The sequence below is a fragment of the Chelonoidis abingdonii genome, chromosome 15 (assembly GCF_003597395.2).
Source record: "Chelonoidis abingdonii isolate Lonesome George chromosome 15, CheloAbing_2.0, whole genome shotgun sequence".
NCBI lineage: Eukaryota > Metazoa > Chordata > Testudines > Testudinidae > Chelonoidis > Chelonoidis abingdonii.
In genome coordinates this window covers 21,964,356-21,987,811 of record NC_133783.1, presented here as the reverse complement: position 1 = coordinate 21,987,811, position 23,456 = coordinate 21,964,356, and the positions used below count along the sequence as shown (strand labels likewise).

The window sequence follows — 23,456 nt, the reverse complement described above, 5'->3', positions numbered from 1 at the left end:
ATTTAAGGTGGTTTAGCAACATTTATTAAATACATTTCTTAATTTTCTTGATTTTTCTCAGCTGCTTAGGCATGTTTGATTTAATATATTTTTCTAGATAAGAGAGACATATATGTTCTGCCATGTTTGTGAAATGTACGCCGTTCACAAGAAGGACAATAAAAATGCACGTCTGTTCTGCATTTCTAAGGGGGAGGGATAGCTCAGTGGTTTGAGCATTGGCCTGCTAAACCCATGGTTGTGAATTCAGTCCCTGAGGGAGCCATTTAGGGAACTGGGGTAAAAAATTGGTCTGGGGTTTGGTCCTGCTTTGAGCAGGGAGTTGGACTAGATGAGGCCCCTTTCAACCCCATGATTCTATTATATGATTCTATGCATGTATGAAAAACCTGCTAATATAATTACAGTATTAAAACTGTATTCCTAAAGGGCTTCCCATGTCAATTTTGATGCATAGTGTTGAAATTAATACCTTACCTTATGACAGTAAAATACAGTATCATACATATATAGTATAGAAAACGTTAAGTTGTAGTGGAGAATTGGCTCCCCAGCTTGGGTACCATAGGTTTTGGTTCTAGTGTGGGTATAGAAAGATATTGGAAACCAACATGAAATGGAGACCCTATCTTACAAGAGAAGACGAGAAGAACTTGGCTTAGTTAGTCTAGCAAAAAGAAGGCTGAGAAGGAATATGTTTGTTCTCTATAAAGACACCAGGGGGCATAAATCGAAGAGGGAGAACTATTTAAGTTAAAGAAAAGTGTTGGCACAAGAACAAATGAGTTTAAACTGGCCATAAATAAACTTAGGCTGGAAATCAGAAAATGTTTTGAACCATCAGAGTTGTAAGGTTCTGGAATAGCCTCCTAATAATATTAGTAGGGACAAACACCTAATAAATTTATCTAGCTCTATCTTAAAATTAATCAGTAGGGTATGATGGGGTTGTGTGCTAAAATGGGGATGAGAGGCTGGGCTTGGTGGCTCAGGGAATATACCTTCTGATCCTATCTCTTATGTTCCTAAATCACATACTTCAGGATTTCAGCTTCACTTGCAGGGGTCAGATGAAAATTTTGTCCTTCCAGTTTGTTTGTGTTTTGTTTTTCCCTTTCCTCTGAAGCATCAAAGATGGCAACAGCTGGAGGTGCGACACTGGATGGGGTGGGCTGGTGCTCTGAGATGATATAGAGAATCCTTTGTTTTTGATGCCTGGCGGGTCTTGCTCATGTGCTAATGGTCAGAGTTAAAGAGGTCAGAAAGCAATTTTCCTTCAGGTCAGATTGACTGGGCTCTTGTGTTTTTTGTGTGCATGTGCGTGCGCCTTCCTGTGCACCATGGAGGTACAGGTTGCTTGCTAGATCATCTGGGTATCTCACCAGATCAGTTCCCTGCCTATGTCATAGAATAATTCAGTTTCCTGAGGGGTGTAATACGTCAATCTAATTCAGGTTATTGGGCTCAATACTGGAGAAACTGGTTGGGGTTTAGAGGCCTATAATGTGTAGGAGATCAGACTAGATGATGTGGTGGTCCCTTCTGGTCTTAAACTCTATGACTCTGAAATGGGTGGATTCTTTGGACCTTCGTACGATCCCTGGCCTTATATAACACTTTGGAATATTGTCATGGAACTCTTCTCAGCATGTACAGTCTTCTATCCTTTAAAAAAAAAAAATCGGAGTTCTAACAATTATTACAGTATTAGAAGAAATAAGTTGCAAGCTGTGAGTGTAAAATACGAGGCATGAATTTTTATTTCTCCACTCAACCCAAAACAGCTAAGGAAGACAGTGGGGAGGTAAAAACTAATTCTTATTCCTACCTTTATATGAAGAGGACTTAATATTGATTGACATTTTCCACATAGTCATTAAATAGGTAGCTTTTGTGTTTTTTTTTTTTTTTTTTTAGATTGACTAACAGTGGACTGCTGACACTGTTGCCTTCAATTAAATGGGAAAGAACCTCTTGAAACAAAGGGTTTTTCCCCTCTCCCCTCCAAACTGAACAAACAAACAAAAGAAGAAAGAACAAAAAGAAACAATCCATAAAATCCTAAAAGCTAACAAAATCCGTTTGGCAAGACATGGTCAAGAACTTGGCTGGCTTTATACACTATGAAGTGGAATAAAAGCTTATCTTTCTCGCCCTACTCTAAGGGAAACATGTTTTCAAAAGTTTATTTCCTAGTTTTGCTCTACTGGTCTTAGGAATGTTGGGAGTCCTTCTGTAGATAGAGCTACTGCAGCTGCCACCATTTGAAGCACTATGTTGGTTAGACTACAGTAACTCTTTTATTGTATTCCAGTAGCATAGTGGTCCCCAATGTGGTTCCCATGGGCACCATGGCGCCTGCCGGGGCATTTGTGTGCGCCCGCCTAGTGCCCAGCAGGGGAGAGAAGCCGTGGGACCGTGCCTGCTGGGGACAGAGAACTCCGGGGCTGCAGGCTGCGGGCGCCAGTGTTCTCTGTCCTCCCGGCTTCTCTCCGGCTTCTCTCTGCGCTGCCCAGATCTGGCCCCAAAAAAACCCAAAAACAAAACAAAAAACCCAAACCACTCCGACTCTGCAGAATGGATGGAATGCCGCCCCGTAGCATGTGCTGCCCCAGGCACGTGCTTGCTCCATTGGTGCCTGGAGCTGGTCCTGTATGTGAGTAAGTGTTGGCGCCTGCCACTCTTCTGAAAACATGAAAGTGCTACTGGCCACAAAAAGGTTGGAGACTTCTGCAGTAGCACCTTGAGACCAACCAATTATTGTGCTAAGTATTGTACAAATACTAGCATAAGAGACAGTCCCTGCCACAAGCAGCCTAAAATCTAAATAGACCAGATAGAACCAGTGCTTCTCAACCAGGGGTATGCAGAGGTCGTCCAGGGGGTACATCAATTCATCTAGATATTTGGCTAGTTTTACAACAGGCTACATAAAAAGCACTAGCAGAGTCAGTGCAATGTAAAATTTCATACGGACAAAATGAGAAAGTAATAATTTTTCAGTAATAGTGTGCTGTGACACTTTTTTGTATTTTTATGTCTGATTTTGTAAGCAAGTAGTTTAAGTGAGGTGAAACTTGGGGGCACACAAGACAAATCAGATTCCTGAAAGGGGTACAGTTGTCTGGAAAGGTTGAGAACCACTGCAATAGACTCAGTGAGGAGCGGGAAAGAATATAACACACACGCAGGGCTTGGCTACACTGGAGAGTTGCAGCGCTGGTGAAGGGGTTACAGCGCTGCAACTCGCTCTGTGTACACATTTACAAAGCCCAGGCAGCGCTGCAACTCGCTGGCTGCAGCGCTGGCTGAACACCTGGTCTGATTGGGGTGTAGCGATTCCAGTGCTGGTGATGCAGCACTGCTCATCAGGTGTGGACACCAACAGTGCTGTTATTGGCCTCCAGGGTATTAAGAGGTATCCCAGAATTCCTGTCGACAACAAACCGGAAGAACGGCTGAACGACCAGCTCTAAAAAACAAACACAGCTGCTCTTTGCTCCAGCGAGCGAGCGAGCCGAGGCAGGGGAATTGCTTTGGAATGTTCACAGCTGTTTGTTTGAGGGGAGAGGGGAGTCCGTGTTGAGCAGCTGCTTATGTGGTCTGAAGGCTATTTAGGAGTGCATAATTTGCATTTAGTGAATAAGAGAGGGGTGGGGGAAGGGTCAAAACTTTTAAAATGATTGAACTTTTAAAATGACTGTTGTGTATCTTCCAGTCCTTAGAACTTGCAAGGCAGGGAGCTGAGAACAGCTGCTAGTGTTTGCTTGAGGAGAGAAACAGCACAGCGGGGCAGGGGGGAGGGAGTCTGTTGGAGAAGCTGCTTATCTGGTCTGAAGCCTTTTTGCATTTAACAGTGATTGAGAGAGAGGTGGGGGAAATGGCCAGAATTTGTAAGGCAGGGAGCTGTCAGCTCCAAAAATCCACTCTCTCTGTCTCCCCCACGCTCCCTGTCACACTCCACCCCATCCCCCTCTTTTGAAAAGCCGTTGCAGCCACTTGAACGCTGGGATAGCTGCCCGCAATGCACCACTCCCAACAGCGCTGCAAATGCTGCAGATGTGGCCACACTGCAGCGCTGTTCCTACACAGCTGTATGACCACAGCTGTAACTCCCAGCGCTGCACATTTCCAAGTGTAGCCAAGCCCGCAGAGGGAAAGGAAGGGGTGAGCATTGGAGTGAGAGTGGCAAAGGGTCATAGGAGGAGGGAAAGACAAAGGGTGTGAGCATGGAAGGCAGTGTAGTAAGGCTGAAGTGAAGAGACTGCATATGAAGGTTTAGAAGGGAATTGGACTAAATGGCCATTTAGCGCAGAGGAGAGAAAAAATGAGCAAAGAGTCAGACAACATTAGTGTCCAATTGTGCCAGGTGCAACCTATTTACTTTGCTGGCTTGAGTCTCTGGTTGGCTTTGGGGGAAGCATGGCACTTCATGTGCCCTGGTACCTTTCGGAGAAGGGGTTTTCTCCAGCATCCCTGAACTGAGAAATGTGTCACAGAAAAGGGTAATTCTCCCTGCACCTCTTCTCCCTTGTGATGCAGCTTTATGTGCTGCAACTGCTTCTGTTAAGTTGTGTTTTTAAACACTGGAAGATGTGGTAGTCCTGTCTAGCCAGGGTTGCCAACATTGCTAATATCAGTGGGACTAAATCAGTGTTAGCAAAATGATGGAAACGGAACATATTTCCTAATGTACGCAAGTCAAAGGTATCCCTCTGCAATCAGGAGAAAAGTAGTGAGTATGGGGGAAGTACAAGTGAATGCAATGAAAAAAACCATTGTAATGCATATATTCAAGGAGGCTGGGTTAAAGTTACTGTGGAGACTTTAACTCTGAATTTCCTGACTCTTTTGTGATTCAAATTTCAGCCACAACTCTTAATTAACAGATAATTGCTTTATTATTTCCTTTAAGAAAAGAGAGAATTGGTTGAGAGGATAGGAAAAAATGGTAGATATTAGAGAATTGTTTAGAGAAAAAACAAAACAAAGACCCCCCCCCCCCACATACAAACTCTCTAAAAGGAAGGATTTTGAAAACGGAAGCCGTTTGAGTTCTCCAAATGTAAAAACAACTATACTGAGGCACAGAAACATGTGTTTCCCCCCTACTTCTGATGAACTATTTTTTGCTGAAACAGTAGGGGGAAACACTGTGCTTCAGTATAGTTGTTTTTAGAATAATTGTTGTTTTCAGAATAATTCATGTGGTATAAGAGTAAGTATAATGTATAGAAAACAACTGAAAATAAGGTTTTAGAATGAAACTGCCATCTCAGTATTAACTACACCATCCCTATCGCTGTTATCATATTAGGACGAAGGTATAATACAAAAGGAACCATTCAGCTAACTCCTTGAGGTGTAAGCAATTTAATTATATTTTACAGGTCTATGAACTGTAGAATTTCCTGTAACTTTCCTGGGCTAGGGAAGCTCCTTGACCTGCCTGACAGGTCTGCTGGACTTCAACTGTTTTCTCATATGTACTGTTGCTACAGAGAAAAAGAATTCCTTGTGCTGTCCATTCATGGTTTAAAAATAAATTCAGCATGGGTAGCCTAGTCCATTCCCCTACACTCGTGTAAGACTGTACCTTGTGCTATTTGTGCATTTCATGTTCCTTTTGAACATTCACTGACAATATAGCCAGATGAGACTCCCTTTGTTCTTCAAGTTAAACTTGTCATTAGAGTCCTATATTTGGGGAATTTTTTTGATATAGATGTTTTTTAAAAAAAGGTTCTGCAGTTTTTGTCTCTTTTTGTAGAATGATGGAACAATAGAGAATAGTAGTTTTCCACTTGCCAGAAAATATTATTTTTAATCAAGGTTGGTGAATATGCAATACATACATTTCATAGGCACAATTCTCCTTCAGCATTTTTTTGCTCTAGAGAGATGCTTTTTTTTTTTTTTTCTCCTCTTTAAGCTTCCATTTGACAAGGAAGAGTAAGAAGGTGAAATAATAGTAGGAAATCCTAAAGAGAACTAGAGATGAATGCTTGTACAACAAATCTCACTAACAGCTCCCAGGTCCAACCACCACTGGGGAAACAAAACAGAGTGTTTGAATTAATCCTTGTTGTGTTTCATGGCTTTATGTTATTTTTGAAGAAGTGGTTTTTTTCAGCAAAGAGGGAGCGAGTTGTCCTATTCTTACAGGTCAATGCTATGCTCTGACTGCAAATTTCAATTCCTGCCTCTTAGCCAGGAAGTATCCTTACTATTTCTAATCCTATCACATCAAAGAAGCAGCTGTGGAAAAGATGTTAGCCCAACTCCAGATAATTATGGATAATTTGATCAGCTGTCAAATTTTGTGGTGTGGGCTGAACTCAGACATCTCTACTGTCTAATATTTAGGCAGTAGAGATGAGATTAGACCCTAGAATTTATGTTGTCTTTTCCCTTTGGCATTCATTGTCACAGTTTGGCCCTTGAATCTCCCAGAAGAGGTAGTATCTATTCTAAATCAAAAAAGAAATATTGATACTTCCTGCTGTATTTCTGCCTACAGGAGGGGTTGTCAACTTTTTCTTTCTGAGGCCCCCCAACATGCTATAAAAATTCCACGGCCCACCTGTGCCACAACAGTGTTTCTGCATATCCAGTAGATTAAAAGCTAAGACCGGTATTAGGGGGTAGCAAGCAGGGCAATTACCCAGGGCCCCACGTCCCAGGGGGCCCTGAGAAGCTAACTTGCTCAGGCTTTGGCTTTCAGCTTTGGGCCCCAATGAGTCTGTTCTCTGGTTATTTTGACGGACCCCTGAAACCTGCTTGCGGCCCAGGAGGCCCTGAATCCCTGGCTGAGAATTACTGGCCTAGAGGAACAGATTAGTGTCTTTCTCCCACTATTTACCATTGATTCCCAAGAAAACATGGAGATTCTGGCCCACACTGGATTTGTTGAGTCATTAGGTCTTTTCAGACCTTTCATGAAACTTCGTGGTTAGAGGACTTCATCAAAAACATGTAAAATATTGGTCTTGTTAAGGCCTTTTCACATGCAGTTTTTTGTACTCCTCCATTCGGAGTTTTCCAGATTCAGATACTGTTTGGATTTAGGTTTGGCCACTTGTGTGCGCCAAACTCCTGGAGGTTCTGTTGGCCAGTTTTTCTCTGAGGAATATGCATCCAGCTTTACCTGGATGACTGCCTGATCAGGGCAAGGATTAGATAGTCCATTTCCTCAAATATAATGGCTTTTTTGTGAACTGTGAAATCCCATCTGGATAGGACTTAAGTTACTCCACCTTGGAATAGTGTTAGATGCTCCATTAGGGAAAGTTCAGATGTGGCCAGATAGACTGTAGTCTTTTGGGACTTACTTTTGGTAGTGCAGGTTAGTTGGGATTTGCAATGTACATCAACTGAACCCTGGGTGACACTGCCCCAGAGACACTCCTCATGCAGATACCTGTTGTTTTGTCAGAAAAAACACTCCATACTCTCTGAAAGGTGTCTTACTCTTCTGCAGTGAGTGTATTGATAATCCATGGGGCAAGAACCTTTGGTTCTCTGATTTAAGCAGTTTAGATTGCATAATAACCAATGTCAGCTTTCTTGGATGGAGAGCCAGTCTGCGGATTCTTTACACTCTCAGTTGGAAAGTCTCATTCAGCTTACTATGATTTTGAAGAAACTTCTCTGGAGAAGTCAGTCACCTTGTTTTGGTAATGTATAGAAAGATGATGGTGCCTATTTAATCATGGTGTCACTACGAGTATGCAGTTCCAAGAGGAAGCCAGTTTTCTGCCAATGTGTAGAAGCTTGTTCCTTCTCTTCAACATATCTCTCCTTGAAGACTTATCTATCTGCTATGGCAAGTCAATTTAAATGTTGATTTGTTTAGCAGGAGTGATTGGTTCCTGCGGAAAACTGTATGAATTTGTGTTTGGTTTTTTTTCCCCTGAAAGGAAATTATTACTGATTTTGTCACTGGGATGTCACCAAAGATGAACACCCGAGTTTTGCTTCTTATGGTTCAGTTCCTTCATGGGTTGGGGAGTGGAAGCTTAATCACTGTCCTTTGTAACCTGAAGATTTCATAAAACTTGGCTGCAAAGTTGCAACAAGAAAATGCCCCTTGTTTGAGCATTCTAATCTCAAGATCATCAGCACCTATGCTTCTAAGATGCTAAACAGAGGCCTTCTGTAAAATTAAATACTTATTGTAATAAATCTGATTCTGCCAATAATGTATCTGAATGTGGTTTCTACCTTTCAAAACTGACAATAAAGATTTAAATATATTTTTAATAGTCTGAAGAGGAGATTCCAAGATTGCCTGGATTTTATAGTTCCTCTGAGACCCTAAATATTCCTGCAATGTATTTCACTTATCTCTCAGTGGTTTTCATTGTAACTGAATCCTACTTTGGAAAAAAAAGTTTTACTCACTGGATGGCAAATGTGTCCTTGAATTTTGTTAGCCCTGGATTAAGGAATTTAGTACACCTAATTAGTATGCGCTCATCTTATTTTCAAGCCTCCATGAGAACCTTCAAATCCATTATGGCAAAATATTTGGCTTGCTGCCTTTGCTCCCTTCCAGAACAGTTAAGAGGTTATTCCATTAGACTTCTCTCTGCTTAGACTGAAGGGGTTGAAACATGGTCCCTTGGTGCCTGCAATGTGTCAGTATCATCTCATTTTCCATTCTAACAAGGGTCTGTTCTGCAAGTTTGTGTTTGAGTTTAAAAACTGCAGTATGATGAGCCTAGCTCTTCTTTGGATGTTGGTTGCTCTGTCTGCCCTATATACTGGACAGTACTTGTAGGATGGAGTAGAAGAGAAGTAACAAGACAGAATTTCATACCTTGTAATTGTTTGCTTTATCTTCCTCTTCTCTCACTTGACTATCATCTTTGCCCCTTTCGTTGTGTTTTTTTTCTTTTATACGCTAAATGTTTCTTGATTGTGTGTAGGTGGGTTGTGGAGGGAATATTAAAATTATATAACATACCCTTACCTTAATAGAATCTTCTTTGCTTCCTGGGTTATAATTGTAAAATGGGGATGGGGTGTAGGAGGGGGAAACTACAGCAATCTCAGATATTTGTACATGATTTTAGTTTTCCCTCCATGTTACTTGTAAACAATTCATGGGTTACTATCTACCTCATATCTTAGTGATAGAGAGAAACTAATTATTTAAATGATGATGTTAGTGAGGACTGTCATTTTAATCTATGTTCTGTTTGTGATCTGCCCCTAAAATTGTGACATCTAAGCCTCTGTGCAAATTTGGAGCAGCATGATGGTAGATCTTCAGATTTCTATTGTCCAAGTAAATATCATCTTATGAAGTCTAACCAAAGAAAAATACAGATAGAGAGATTTATAAAGGAAGTGATGATATAAGTTAACTGCAGGGCATGTCAATGGTGATGCAATAACACTTGGTCAGATTTACAACCCTTAATCATGTACATAGCATTTACTCACACAACACTGACTTCAAATGGGCTACTTCCACAATTAAGTGCTGCATGCATAATTAAGGGCCACAGAATCTGGCTCTGTAAACAATATGGCATTAACTAATTTATTGTCATTCAGCTAAGAGTAAATAGAATGATTAAAAAACAAATATCAACATAAATTAAAACTATTGTTAGCCGTATTTTAAGTTTTCATTTAGAATATCTTCCGTGTGTTCAGATACCATTTAAATATACACTTATAAATATATAGTAATTGTATTGTTAGACTTTTTTCTAACATCACTTTTTGGAAATTAAATGTATAAATCTGGGGTGCTTTCTCATTTAATGTTTGAATATTTAAATATGGCAGGATTAGGTCCTATGTCCCTGCTCCTACAAAGATTTGCTCACTACTCATGCAGTGAGTAGTCCCACTGACTCCAGTGGGGTTATTCAAATGAGTACAGTTAGTAACATAAGCCTTTGCAGGATTGAGGTTTAATTGCATAGCTTCTATTAGTGCTGATGGATACAAATGTAAATACTCTCTGCATGTCTGAGTTTTGTTCTCTTAGCCTTTGATTAAAGGTGTACTTTTAAATTTGACTTTTAAAAGTTGTTGTTGAATATACATCCATATATTAATTGTTTGCCTTGAAAGGATCCTTTGTTGCTTAAAACTATCTAAGATCAATTAAGGTCTGTGGTGGTGTTCGTTTTTTTGAATAGGTATAACAGCAGTCATTTGTACTTACCCTCTTGATATGGTAAGAGCACGTCTGGCATTCCAAGTAAAAGGGGAGCACAAGTATACAGGGATTATTCATGCGTTCAAGACTATTTATACAAAGGTATTTCATTTTCTCCTTCCATATTTGTTAAAGAAAAATGTGGTGTTTATATATTTTTTATGCTGTGCAACACTATTAGCTCATTGGTTTGAGTATTGGCCTGCTAAACCCAAGTTGTGAGTTCAATCTTTGAGGGGGGGATTTGGGGCAAAAATCTGTCTGGGGATTGGTCCTGCTTTGAGTGGGGGGCTGGACTAGATGACCTCCTGAGGTTCCTTTCAACCCTGGTATTCTATTATTCTATTTAATGACCTGATGGAAACTAATGAGAATTTGTCTTTGACTGTGTGTGTAGCACACTCTCGTTTTACAAAAGGGTCTCATTTTACTCAAGCTGGTGGAGAGCGGCTCAAACTGGTGGAAATGGCAGAGGACAAGAAATTGGGAATAAAAGTGGATTAGCAGTGGTATATACTCCTGAGGTTTTTGCCTCAGAGAATAATATTTTTAACAGGGGGTGGAAAGATAACATACTTATTTGTGCATATTGGAAATCATCTCCCTACTTTGTGATCTTGGGTGTAGGTAGACCTGCCTTCTCCTCTCTATCTCCTAAGTAGCCAATTTATAGTCCCTCCTCTCAGCATAAGAGGAAGAGAAAGATGAGGTTAATATTAATACCTCATTGCGTGGCTAGCAGTGTCATACAAACGACTTGTCAGTACAATCAGTTCCATAATAATCTAACTATTTATAATTCTATTTATCAAGAATTTGTTTGTATTTTTATTTTTCCTTCAAAAGGAAGGCGGTTTCATTGGATTTTACAGAGGACTGATGCCTACAGTTGTAGGAATGGCTCCTTATGCTGGTAAGTTAAAAATATTGTTGACAGCATTATACACGCATCTCACAGTTGTATTTGCAAAATTTGTATTAGCTTCTGTTAATCTGAAGGGCTAAATTTCTGATTGGACAGAATGAAAAGGGCAAACTGCAGGGAGTCATTTGAAGCTTCCCGATTTTATGGTAGATCAGCTTATGGTGATGATCAGTGCAAGTTAGAATAGCTGTTGTAACTTATACCACTGGTGAAAATCCCTAAGTGACCTTCCTGAGATGTGAGGGCCCAGTGACTGCATTCTCTCTCCCTCCCCACCCCTAAAATTTCTCCGATGGAAAATGGTCAGGACCTGTTCCTAAACCTGGCCAATCTGGCTGTAGTTGCTGTGTGAAAGGCCCACACAAACTAAGGAAAATAGACTGACTATAAAGGGGAAACAATGAAACTAACTGTCTGTTCTTGAATGAAGTAAATAGACAAAAAAACTCTTATCTTTTCAGTTTAATTTCTTTCATTTATACTAATCTTAGGTGTTACTTGTAACTATAACATGTTAAGTTAAAAATCACTTTTTTCAAAGTCTTTTAAGATCCTTGGTTAGAAGTTACAGGACAATTGCAAAGTATTATTGTATGCACACTTCCATTGCATGTATAGTACAAAAAACAATTCTTAAAATTAATGCCACACTTTTTTCCAAAGCATCTTCTCAACACGTTGCAAATTACAACAAGCTGACTCCTAGACCACACTTAGGTTTGCTATTGGATAAACATGTAATATTTGTATTGATTTATGTAATGTATGTAACTTTTCTCTCTTTCACAGTGTTTAATAAAAACCTCATAAAGAATCAGGAATTAAATAATTCAGTGTGTGATTACTGTCTTATGTTACATAGACTATGCGTATCAGTAAGAAACTTGCTGTTTCCTAAAGTCTACATAAAATTACATTTTTCTCTTTCAGGTTTTTCATTTTTTACCTTTAGTACCTTAAAGAGCATTGGACTTGCCCAAGCACCTAACCTGCTTGGAAGGCCTTCATTAGATAATCCTGAAGTCTTAGTTTTGAAAACACATGTAAGCTTACTATGTGGTGGCTTGGCTGGAGCAATAGCACAGACGATATCGTAAGTTTTAGTGGGGTTTGTGTGTGTTTGTTTTGGGGTTTTTTTAGCTGCACTTATTGAAGAAATTATATGCTGTTTTGGATTAAGAATTTTTCTTAGATGTAATATTTCAGAGTTAACCTTTGTTTACCTGATAGCTCAGAAACTAGAATGCACTGACTTCATGGTACTTCACTTTCTAAATGTGTGTTAATTTTGAAGATCTTTAAAAGTATATGTATCAGATCAAATCCTGCTGTCTTTATTCTGACAAATTTCCACTAAGGTAAATTGGAGTCTTACCTAGAGTTGGAGTTGTTTTATACCAGTTCATTTTAAAACAAAATCATAGCTACAAATATATATTTGTTACTGTGTTTGGCATCATTTATTTTTATGTCCCCTTCCTTTTCTACTGACTGCCTTTGTCAGATTTTCTCCATGGCCCAGAAGCAGGTGAATTGATTGGATTTATTTATTTGGTATTTAGTTTTTTCTAAACTAGTTAATTACAAATGTCACACATGCATTTCTGTTGATACTTTAAAGGTGAGTTTTATTTTTAATGCCATTGTCTCCCCACTACATTCTGTTTTACACAAACTGTTTTATGCTCGGTCTGATATTCATGTATCTTCTTTACTTGTGCCTAATGAAATATATTTAGATATTTGATTCACTGTTTTTAATTGTGGTTGGGGAAGTCTCCCTTTTTGGCTAACTTTCAGCTATGTTGGGCACTGAGTTTGATCCTTGACTCACTGAAAAGGGAACTCTGAGGTTTCAAGTGGAATTTTTATATATATATATATATGTGTGTGTGTGTATATTCATATTTTTGTCATGCAAGTAGTTAAAATGCTTTTTAAAAAAAAAACAAAAAAACTCTCTTCTTTAGATATCCACTTGATGTAACTCGTAGGCGAATGCAGTTAGGAGCGGCTCTTCCAGATGCTGACAAGTGCCTGTAAGCATTTTATTATAATTTCCTTTTCAACTATAGTAACTGAATTCTTAAATGTATAAGTAAACCTCTTAGTTTAAAACTAATACATGATCTACTGTGCTATAGATTCCTTCATATTTTCGACTCATGGAGATGGTAATATGTTTCTGTGCTCTTAACTGAGAGGGAAACTGTTTTTTTCTTTATTGTGATCTCTTTATTAAAAATCACAGAAATGAATTCTGCTAATATGAGATCTTTATTGTTGAAGTTCTTTGTATTAGGTTTCAATTTACTACAGCTTCACTTGACATAAATAGGCTCCAAGGGCGCAGTCCTGCTTCTGTTGAATCTCAGGGCAGGTCTACACTACAGTGGGATCAATGCTCTGAGATCGATCCACCGGTGGTCGATTTAGCAGGTTTAGAAAAGACCCGCTACATTGACTGCAGATCGCTCTCCAGCCTACCCCAGCTAGAAGAGTAAGGTAAGTTGATGGGAGATTTTCTCCCGTTGACCCCCTGCAGTGTAGATCCTGCAGTAACTTACCCTAAGGTACGCCGACTCCAGCTGCGTTGTTCATGTAGCTGGAGTTGCGTAGTGTAGGTCAACTTACCATGGTAGTGTAGACATAGCCATATAATCATAGGATCAGAAGGCATCTTGAGGGGTCTTGTAGTCCAGTCCCTGGCACTCAAGGCAGGAGTGCTGGGGACCATTGTGTCACCAACTTCCATTGTCTTAAATGGTGCAGGATCTGTCCCCAGTGTGAATGATATTTTTTTTCTTGCTTACTTTCACTTTCTTGTAACCACAGTACTGATTCACAATACAGTTATAGTTGGACACAGAGGGTATATCTACACAGCAATTTAGGCCTAGGGCTGAGCCTGGGCTCAAGCCAACCCCCCTTTGCATTCACATTGCAAATGTGCTAACCTGGGGCTCAGACCCAGGATCTGAGCCCATGTTAAACTGTGACCTAGACTCCATTGCTTTCATGTGTGCATGAGGCCCTGACTTGACTCAAGTCCCAGAAGTCCTCTGGATGCATCCCAGAGGAGCAGCGCTGCCTGTAGTCAGCACAGTGACCAGAAGTACTGTTACTGGCTGGGAGTGTGCTTCCTGTTCCTGGTCCTCTCGCCGCCACAGCTCTGGCTCTTCTTCGCTGCTATGCAGAGTTTTCCCGGAGTAGGGAGCAAAGCTGCCAGGCAGGAGGCGGCTACGGGCCGCCAGCATGTTGGGGGTCGTTCCTCCCCTGGCCATGCTGAGCTGAGAGCTCTGCCTCTCTGCCTCCCTTCAAGGCAGCCACTTGGTCCCTACTCCACTCCCTGGCTCTTGCTCTTGGGCTCCCCTGCTCTCCCTGCTGCTGCATGTGCACTGGCATCTGGGCAGTGTGCTCTGTAAGGGCAGCCAATGGGAACCAGCCCCAAAACTCCATGGCAGTCTCCCAAGGATCCCTTATCCCTGCCTCTCCAGGTGCATGAGGGACAGTGATAAGGGATCTTCAGGACATATTACCCTTGACTGAAATTAAAAAAGGAACACATCTGAAATGAGAAAAAGGAATTAAAAACATAATGGCATTGTGCCAGATGGGTAGCAACATCAGGTTGGCTTTCTCATGCTTCACTGGCAGCTAATCCTGAGCTGGATTAATTTTCAGGTTTAAAATATAGTTGCCATAGTCCACACAGAGCCAGGATTTTGGCACTTATGAAGCAGAAAGGAGGACGACTAGGGGAGTGGGGTGAGGTGATTCAGTTATATAACTTTTCCATTTCCAGTTGAGTCACTGAGGCTTTGATACTGTATTAAAGAAAACAATAAAAACACACCAGCTTTTATATCCATGCTAAATTTCTATTCAATGCATTTTAACCAACTCTCTCCCAGCCCTCAAACACTTGGGCCAAATTATAAGAAATAAGACTATTGGACAGCAAAAAGTAAAGTAAAGAATGCTATTTAGAGAAATGCAAGGTTTTCTTTAGCCTAGGAGAGTGAGCTATCAAAGATGGTTCCAACCCTGTAAAGATAATACGTAGGATCAAATCCTGCTTGTCTTATTCGTGTGGGTATTCCTGTTGAAGGAAATAAGACTTACATCTGAGCAAGGACTGAAACCAAGACTTCAGTATTTGGCCCTATAAAATGATAAGAGATCCCCGAGGGGTGCTGCAGCATATTGCATCCCAAGGCCTGGGATACACTTCACCCTTCTGCAGCCAGCAGCCCGCAGGCTGGGGTGAGTGTGTGTTTTTTCCTCTGAAACCTACATTTTATGTCAAATGTCAAAACAAACTGACAAAAACAAATTCTTCATTGAGCATTCTATTCTAAAAATTAGGTATTGCCAAGTTTTATTTCAGTAGTTTAACTACTCTAGAGGCTGATGTTCTAGTTATCCTCAGAACCTTTTCCTGCCAATGTGAATCAGCCTAAAAGTGAAGAGCACAGTTCTCAGATACCATCTCAAACTGCATTTTTTTCTACTGAAACAGCCACCAAACGAGCTAATTATGCAGTTTATGTACTCATGTGCTCCTTATGGGCTCCTGAGTCACATCAGTAGCACCTCCACAGGTAGGAAACTGGGAGCAGTAGAGATTTCCCACAGTGCACTGTGTTCCTAGGGCTAGAGTGTTGACACTGGGGGAGAGGGGCGCTAGGCATTTTGGGATATATTTACTTTGATTCAGGTCTGGGGACTGCAGTATGGACGCCAGCACCCTAGGTTTGAGCGTGGGTCAGAAAATTCTTAACCTGGTGTTAAAATGCAATGTAGATGCTCAAGTCCAGGGTTTTCTGACACAGGTAAGCTGACTTGAGTTCCACGAACCCTAGGCTTACGTTTCTGTATAGACAGTCTAAGATCAAATATCTCAGGCTCTTCCATAGTGCACTTTGGTAACACTAAGTGAAAACTCCATAATAGAACATTGTGCAAATCCTATTAAATTCACACTTTTACCAAGAACTGGCATTAATTTGCATGGAACAAATGAAAGTTGAAATCCATTAATTTTCTATTCAGTTATATAAACATCAGTCTTTTTTAGTTCTTTTTGTATAAAAGGTTTGATTACTGGTTTTGTTGATCTCTTGCTTCTTGGGCTTGGAGGAACTAACCATTCTAAAGACACTAGGTCTACACTCAGTATTGCTACTAAGTTCATATTTCGGAGGAGTTCATATCTTTGACTCCCAGGATGGATGGACAGTGGTCATAATATTGGTATTTGACCATGGGGAAAAAGAGGAAGTAAAAGACCTCAAGTTTGGAGGATTATGGGAGATGTGTTCAGGGAATAGTTTTGTTGGTAGCTTGTGAATGCTGAGCCATCTTGCAGATCTCTGACAATACTTCTTTTTTTGGTCCCTATATTTTACCATCTATTTGTTGATAGTTACTAGTTTCTTCATTTCTGTAAGAACTCCAGTTATTAGGAAGAGACAGGTATTAGTAATGGGTGATTCGATCATTAGAAACAGAACAGGAGTACTTGTGGCACCTTAGAGACTAACAAATTTATTTGAGCATAAGCTTTCGTGGGCTACAGCCCACTTCTTCAGATGCCTAGAATGGAACGTATATTGAGGAGATACATATGTACATACAGAGAGCATGAAAAGGTGGGAGTTGTCATACCAACTCTTAGTTAATTGGCCTCTCAGAGTTGGTAAGACAACTCCCACCTTTTCATGCTCTCTGTATGTGTATATATATCTCCTCAATATATGTTCCATTCTATGCATCTGAAGAAGTGGGCTGTAGCCCACGAAAGCTTATGCTCAAATAAATTTGTTAGTCTCTAAGGTGCCACAATACTCTTTCTGGTTTGGCAGATACAGACAACGGTGCTACTCTGAAACCTAGTTCATGTGTTATGAAAAGAAGTAAATCATCCTTCAGATTTACTTTCTTCACACCAGTTATTTGATTTCATCGTCTCTATCATTTCCCCCCTTAGTTGTCTCTTTTTCCAGCTGAAGAGTCCCAGTCTTAAAATCTCTCCTCATATGGAAGCCGTTCCTACTCAATAATTTTCTTGTTGTCTCTTTTGACCTTTTCCAATTTCCAACTATATCGTTTTTGAGATGTGGCCAACTCTTGCACACGTATTCAAGAGTGAGTGGGCATACCGTGGATTTATATAGAGACAATATATATTTTCTGTCTGTATCTATCCCTTCTTAATGATGCCCAATATTCTGTCCTATGTTGGACTGACTGCGGGCACATTGGAGTAGTGTTTTCAGTGACTCCCAAGATCTTTCATTGAGTTGGTACAGCTAATTTAACCCCATTCATTGTATACTTGTGTATAGTGGGATTGTCCTTCCAATGTGGATTACTTTGCAATGTCACATTGAACTTTCATCTGCCAGTTTGTTGCCTAGTCACCCAGTTTTGAGAGATCCTTTTGTATCTCTTTGCAGTCTGCTTGGGACTTAACTATCTTGCGTAGTTTTGTATCATCTGCAAATTTTGCCACCTCACTGTTTACTCCTTTTTCCAGATTATTTATAAATACGTTGAATAGGTCTGGTCCCAGTTGAGACCTCTGGGGGACACCACTATTTACCCCTCTCCATTTTGAAAACTGACCATTTATTCCTATCCTTTGTTTCCTTTCTTTTAACCAGTTACCGATCTATGAGAGGACCTTCCCTCTTATTCCATGACAGCTTACTTTGCTTAAGAGCCTTTGGTGAGGGACCTTGTGAAAGTTTTTTCTGAAAATCTAAGTACGCTATATCCACTGGATCCCCCTTGTCCACGTGCTTATTGACCCCCTCAAAGAATTCTAGTAGGTTTTCCCAGTCATTGCAAACCCAGCTATCTGTGTTTTTAATGACTGAATCCCCATAATTATTACCTGTCTCTTCCCCATAACTGGAGTTCCCTCACCAAGAGAGGTATCCTCATTGCGAGAGAATACAACAATATCATCTGGCAGGAGGGTCCCAACTATGGGATCATTTCCCTCTGCTCCAGTTGGATGTTGTCTTCCCTGAGACTTTCATCCTCCTCAGCAGCACAGAGGGTGTCAAACCAAGGGTGGGACTATTCTACTCTGTCCCAGAAAGTCTCATATATGTACCTCTGTGTCTCTCTTAGCTCCTCCAGTTCAGCCACTGGTCTCCAAAGTCCATACATGGTCTCTGAGGGCCAGGAGCTCCTTGCACCGAATGCACAGATACACCACCTGCCCATAAACTGGATAGCCCCCACTTTGTTGCTGGACTTCTGCCTGCATTCCCTTTTTACTCCTGCAACTTGTTCCTTTGTTGTTTGTTTATGTTTTTATCAGGGGGTGTTTTTGGCTTTAAGTTTAAAGAATGTTAAGTGTATCGAGCCCCCCCTCATATTCCCCCTTTAAATTGCTTCACAAAACTCCTCCATTATCCACTCCTGTTCACTAGCTCCTCTGGTCGCTTAGAAGTGGGCTTTTTAAAGCCCTGGTCTTCCTGAGTAGCCCCACCCCCTGGTTAAGGGTTGATGGGTGCTAAAGGGCTTAGAGATCAAAGTCTTGTTTAGAAGCTCTCAGCCTTGGCTAGAAGGCTGCTAGGCTCAGCACACAGGCCCTGAAACAAACAAGACCACACGGAATATGTCAGTCAAGCAGCAAGCCCACCACAAACACACACTAAGGCACTGGGACTGAGGCTCAGATCTGCGTTCTAATCATGGCTCTGCTACAGATTTCCTGTGTGACATCAGTTAGGGCTTGTCTGCACAGAGAGTTAGGATGCAGCAAGCTAGGCAAAAATCTGCAACACACCAGCTTGCCATGCATTAACTGGTCATGTGGACCTTGTTAGCATGCACAAAGTTCTATAGTGCATTTTGAGATGCACTTGTGTAGACAAGCCTTTAATTTTTCTCTGCCTTAGTTCCTCATTTGTAAAATAGGGTAATGCTTACATAACAGAGAAACCTTTGAGAAGCTCAGATAGCTTGAGTGGTCACATGACTTTCATAAGCTATCCCTTTTTTTTTTAAAAAAAAAAGAAGGTAACATGAAATGCCTTGTATTTTAGATAATGATTTTCAATATTAAATCTATGTATTGCATAAGGGCTTGGATTCTTTTTATCTTTTCAGTACAATGGTGCAGACACTGAAGTATGTATATAGGCACCATGGAATACGAAGAGGATTATACCGTGGTTTATCTCTGAATTATATTCGTTGTATACCGTCCCAGGCTGTGGCTTTTACCACATATGAGTTTATGAGACAGTTGTTGCACCTCAACTAAATTTTTTCTTAAACTCACTGAAAAACTACAGTATCCGTCTTCATGTTATGTTTGTGAGTAAATTACTTGAAATGGGAAATTTAATCTGTCACTGTGAACTATTGGAATTTTAGTACTTAATTTTATTTGCCAAAAAAAAAAAAATGCATGGTGTAATAGAACCTTTTGGAGTCAGAACAGGAAATTGCCTAATATGGACATTAGCTTGCTATAACCAGCTCTTTGCACTTGTACCTGTAGGCTCCATTAGGTTAACACAAATACATTATATAATTTACAACCGTCTCAGTTACATGGAAAGGAACTAGATTTTGATACGGGTTTCAAACTGTTTGATGTTTAGCTTTATGATGTCATTCCAGGATTTTAATATTATTTATCATTGTATTACTTGTTAACCCAGAATTTAAACATCTAATTTTCTTAAATAAATAAATTAGATTCATTTTATTCAAGTTAATTTAATCTTATTTTCACTTGTGAGATTCTGTAAAAGTAGAACTTGGTCGCCCACAATCTAAGGGTTGCTCTATTTTATTGCATATGAATTGTTTGTGTACAGTTAAATAAATTAATGTTCTCTATCTTCTGATTGATAAACATTTCAAGACAGGAAACTCCTTCAGCTGTTACAATAAATACTAGTAATAAGATTCATTTAAAAACAGAATCTTGTGATTTTGGAAGTCAATAACTTTGCTTGTTATCTTTTAAAAACAATGCTATTACTAAGTATGCTATTAACTTAAAATAGGATCTGATAAATGAAAATTCCTACATTACAATAACAAATGTTAAACAGGTCTCTGGGCCCAATCCTGCAAGATATCGCATACCATTTTGTAAGGTGTTGAATGCCCTCAAGTCAATTTTCTGAGAGTTGAGGGCACTCTACATCTTGTCACATTAACCCCTAAATACATATTTGTCTTTGTGTTGTGAGGTAGGAGAAAGCAGGGACAAGATTGTGTATGCTGCAGCATTTACCTGTCTGGACCATGTGCACACTTTTTGGGGAAGGGGAAAATTAAGGGCTGTACTGGAGTTTGTTTACAACTGTGGACAGTTATAGTATGAATAGATAAAATGGGTGTGTGCACTATGCTGGCTGTGCAGTATACTATTACCCTGATTTTTTTTTTTTTTCTGCTACAGTTGCTGCTCTGCTTGAGGTAGGAAATGACTTAACAGATCTGCTCATACATCATTTACACTGATACAATTTCAATTTAAACAACTCCTTCTGAACTGAAGTAACTGTAAAACTAGAATAATTATTCTTTCAGTCATTTACTTTAAGTAATGTAAGTTTATTTATTGATTGTAAATATTTTGAGTGATCTGGTAATGGATATATTAACTAAACTAGTGATTTCATGAACAATATCACTTATTTTTTATGACAAGGCCACAACCTAGGATTTGAGTTTATACATCAAGAATAACTTTTGTGGTTGGAATTTTTTCAGTTTATTAAAATATGTATTTCTTTGATATTTACCTGTGTTACTGGCAGAGAATGAGATGTATTTGAATTTATTTTATTAAAAAAAACCTTGAATAACAATGAAATATCTTTATATGATTTGTAAATATTGCAGACAATAGAAATGCATGTTTCTGGAATTATACGATATTTCCCCTTGTAGGTAAACATAAATAAAATTGTCATACTTGATTAAAGGTGACTACAATTAAGATTTTGGTCTGACTTTTTGTTTTATTTAAAGGAGAATTAATTGTGTTAGTGATTTGTGATCTTGAAGAGATCCTTCTAAGTATATGTGTAGACTTAAATTCCAATTGTAGTTTGAAGAAGAACTCTGTAAAAACAGCATTGTGAGATTCTTTTTTTTTTTTGTTGGTTGGTTGGTTTTTAACTCAGTCTTGCAAGATTTGTCAGTGGGGCTCCAGGATTCGAGCTTACTTCTCTTTCCTTTTAGTATCACTGGAGTAATAAAGGTTTTGCAGGCTAAATTCTGTCTTTAATAACACATGTGAAGCCCCATTGTCTTCTGTGGGTTTGCACAGGTATAATTAGAATTTAAACAGTCCTGCTGCACAAGATGGAATAGAATCCGACACAAAACTATAATCTTACTCTCTGCTATTGTCAATAGCAACAAGGGCCATGTTCAGTGTCTAAGGTTTCCTTTTAAAATTACAAAACAAAACTGACCTGAGCCCGCACCCAGAAATCTGGGAAAACTATATACTTCCTTGTGGCGCCCTTAATAGGCAATACTTTCCCACTTATCGCAAGCACTAAGTTTGTGCATAAAACAAAGAAAACTTGTATTAAGGGCAGAGGGAACAGAGCACAGCAACATTGACTTAAAAGTATGCAAATAATTAAAACACGCACCCTGCAGTATCTTGGGCAGTAGTCCTTTGCCTCAGTTTCCTCACCTTCAGTGTGAAAATCCATTGGACTTTAACACACCATTTTCCCCCATCCCTCTACTGCATCTCAGTTTTTTGTCAAAGGTTAGCAAAGTTACAGAGTCCAGTGGTGCGTTCAGATAGGTTCAATTCCAGCGCCTTCGGTGGGGGGAAGTCTTAAAAGAGCAACACTCCTGTGAAGAGATGTCTTGCTGACTCCTGTGAAGAGATTGCTGCTCCTGCTTTTTTGCATCTAACTTAGCTGTCTTGGCTATGCAGGGTTAACAGGTGTGAAAAGCAGTAAAAACTGTTACTAAAACAAGCACCTATGACTCTGAATGAATATAAAGCGCAGATCTACCTAGTAAGATAGTGGCATTTTTGCTGTTTCACTTTTCAGAATAAAAACACACTTTTAAAATGTATTTATAGTTTAAAACAAAACTTATTAAAAAACTGGTTTGTCTTGCTAACCCAATAATCCCAACTTTTTAAGGAAATGTATTGTAGTCTAGAAGATAGGTTAGGTGGGGGGGGGGGGGGGATTTGAGTTTACTTTACGTGCCTGAGTTTCCTCTCTTCAACCCCCCCCCCTTTTTCTGAATAGGTTAGTCTCCCTTATGCAGCTAAAATAAGGAGTCAGTTAGAAAGCTAACCAGTGAGAGAGCAGGCGAGGAAATTATACAGACTTAAGTGTGAAAGAGAATTGAGTCCATTCCTTATCATCCCCTGCCCTAAAAGAATATTCTGTTTTTCTTTAGGAGAGTTGAGCTCCTCTTTTCCTAAATTTCTGTGTCTTTGTCTTTCTTCCTCCCCAACCCCGTGTACATTAGTGATCTGGTTTCAGTCTCAGCCAAAGACGAGTTGAAGAGCAGATCAGTTGGCTCCAGCCAAGTCCATCACTACCTTAGTCAAATCAGCCACATGCTTTCATATTTCTCTGTTACATGCTCGCAAGGAAAATGTGGTAGAAAGTTGATTTTTCTATGAGGGCTTTCAGGTGAAAAAAAATTGATTAAGTGTGTGATTAAAAAATTAATCACAATTACTGCACTGTTTAATAAATTATTTAAATATTTTTTGGATGTTTTCTACATTTTCAATTGATTCCAATTACAACCACAATAGAAAGTATACAGTGCTCACTTATATTTATTTTTTATTACAATATTTCTCTGTAAAAAAACAAGAGATATTTTCAATTCACCTAATAAGTACTGTAGCGCAATCTCTTATCATGAAGTTGAACTTACAAATGTAAGAATTCTATACAAAATAAATGCATTCTAAAGTTTTACATTTTATTTTTGAGCCTACAAGTCCACTCAGTCCTACTTGTTCAGCCAGTTCTCAACAAACAAGTTTGGTTACAATTTGCAGGGAATAATACTGCCTGCTCTTGTTTACAGTGTCAGCTGAAAGTGCGAACAAGCATCGCATGGCACTTTGTGAGCCATGTGTGCAAGATATTTTTGTGCCAGAATGTGCTAAGATTCATATGTCCCTTCATGCTCGCCACCCATTCCAGAGGATATTTCCAGGTGGCTGATGGGTCTGCTTAATAACGATCCAAAGTACTACAACTGCTGCATGTCATTTCATCATCATGAGTCAGATGCACCAGCAGAAAGAGTGATTTTCTTTTTTGTGGTTTTGTGTTCTGTAGTTCCGCATCAGAGTGT

General features: G+C 39.6%; 1 protein-coding gene across 3 annotated transcripts in view; it reads left to right on the top strand.

Annotated features, from left to right (window-relative positions):
* SLC25A16 (solute carrier family 25 member 16) overlaps positions 1-21,090 on the top strand; it is a 28,761-nt gene extending 7,671 nt beyond the window's left edge. For 2 of the 3 annotated variants that reach the window (XM_032795247.2, XM_075072606.1), the window contains 5 exons: positions 10,161-10,282; positions 11,027-11,093; positions 12,036-12,198; positions 13,076-13,144; positions 19,236-21,090. In XM_032795247.2, the coding sequence (XP_032651138.1) occupies positions 10,161-10,282; positions 11,027-11,093; positions 12,036-12,198; positions 13,076-13,144; positions 19,236-19,392 (578 nt within the window). In that variant the 3' untranslated portion in view covers positions 19,393-21,090. Of the gene's footprint in view, positions 1-10,160; positions 10,283-11,026; positions 11,094-12,035; positions 12,199-13,075; positions 13,145-13,550; positions 16,706-19,235 lie in introns of those variants that run through there. The other variant, XM_075072605.1, reaches the window with a different exon arrangement.
* The last annotated feature ends 2,366 nt before the right edge of the window (positions 21,091-23,456 follow it).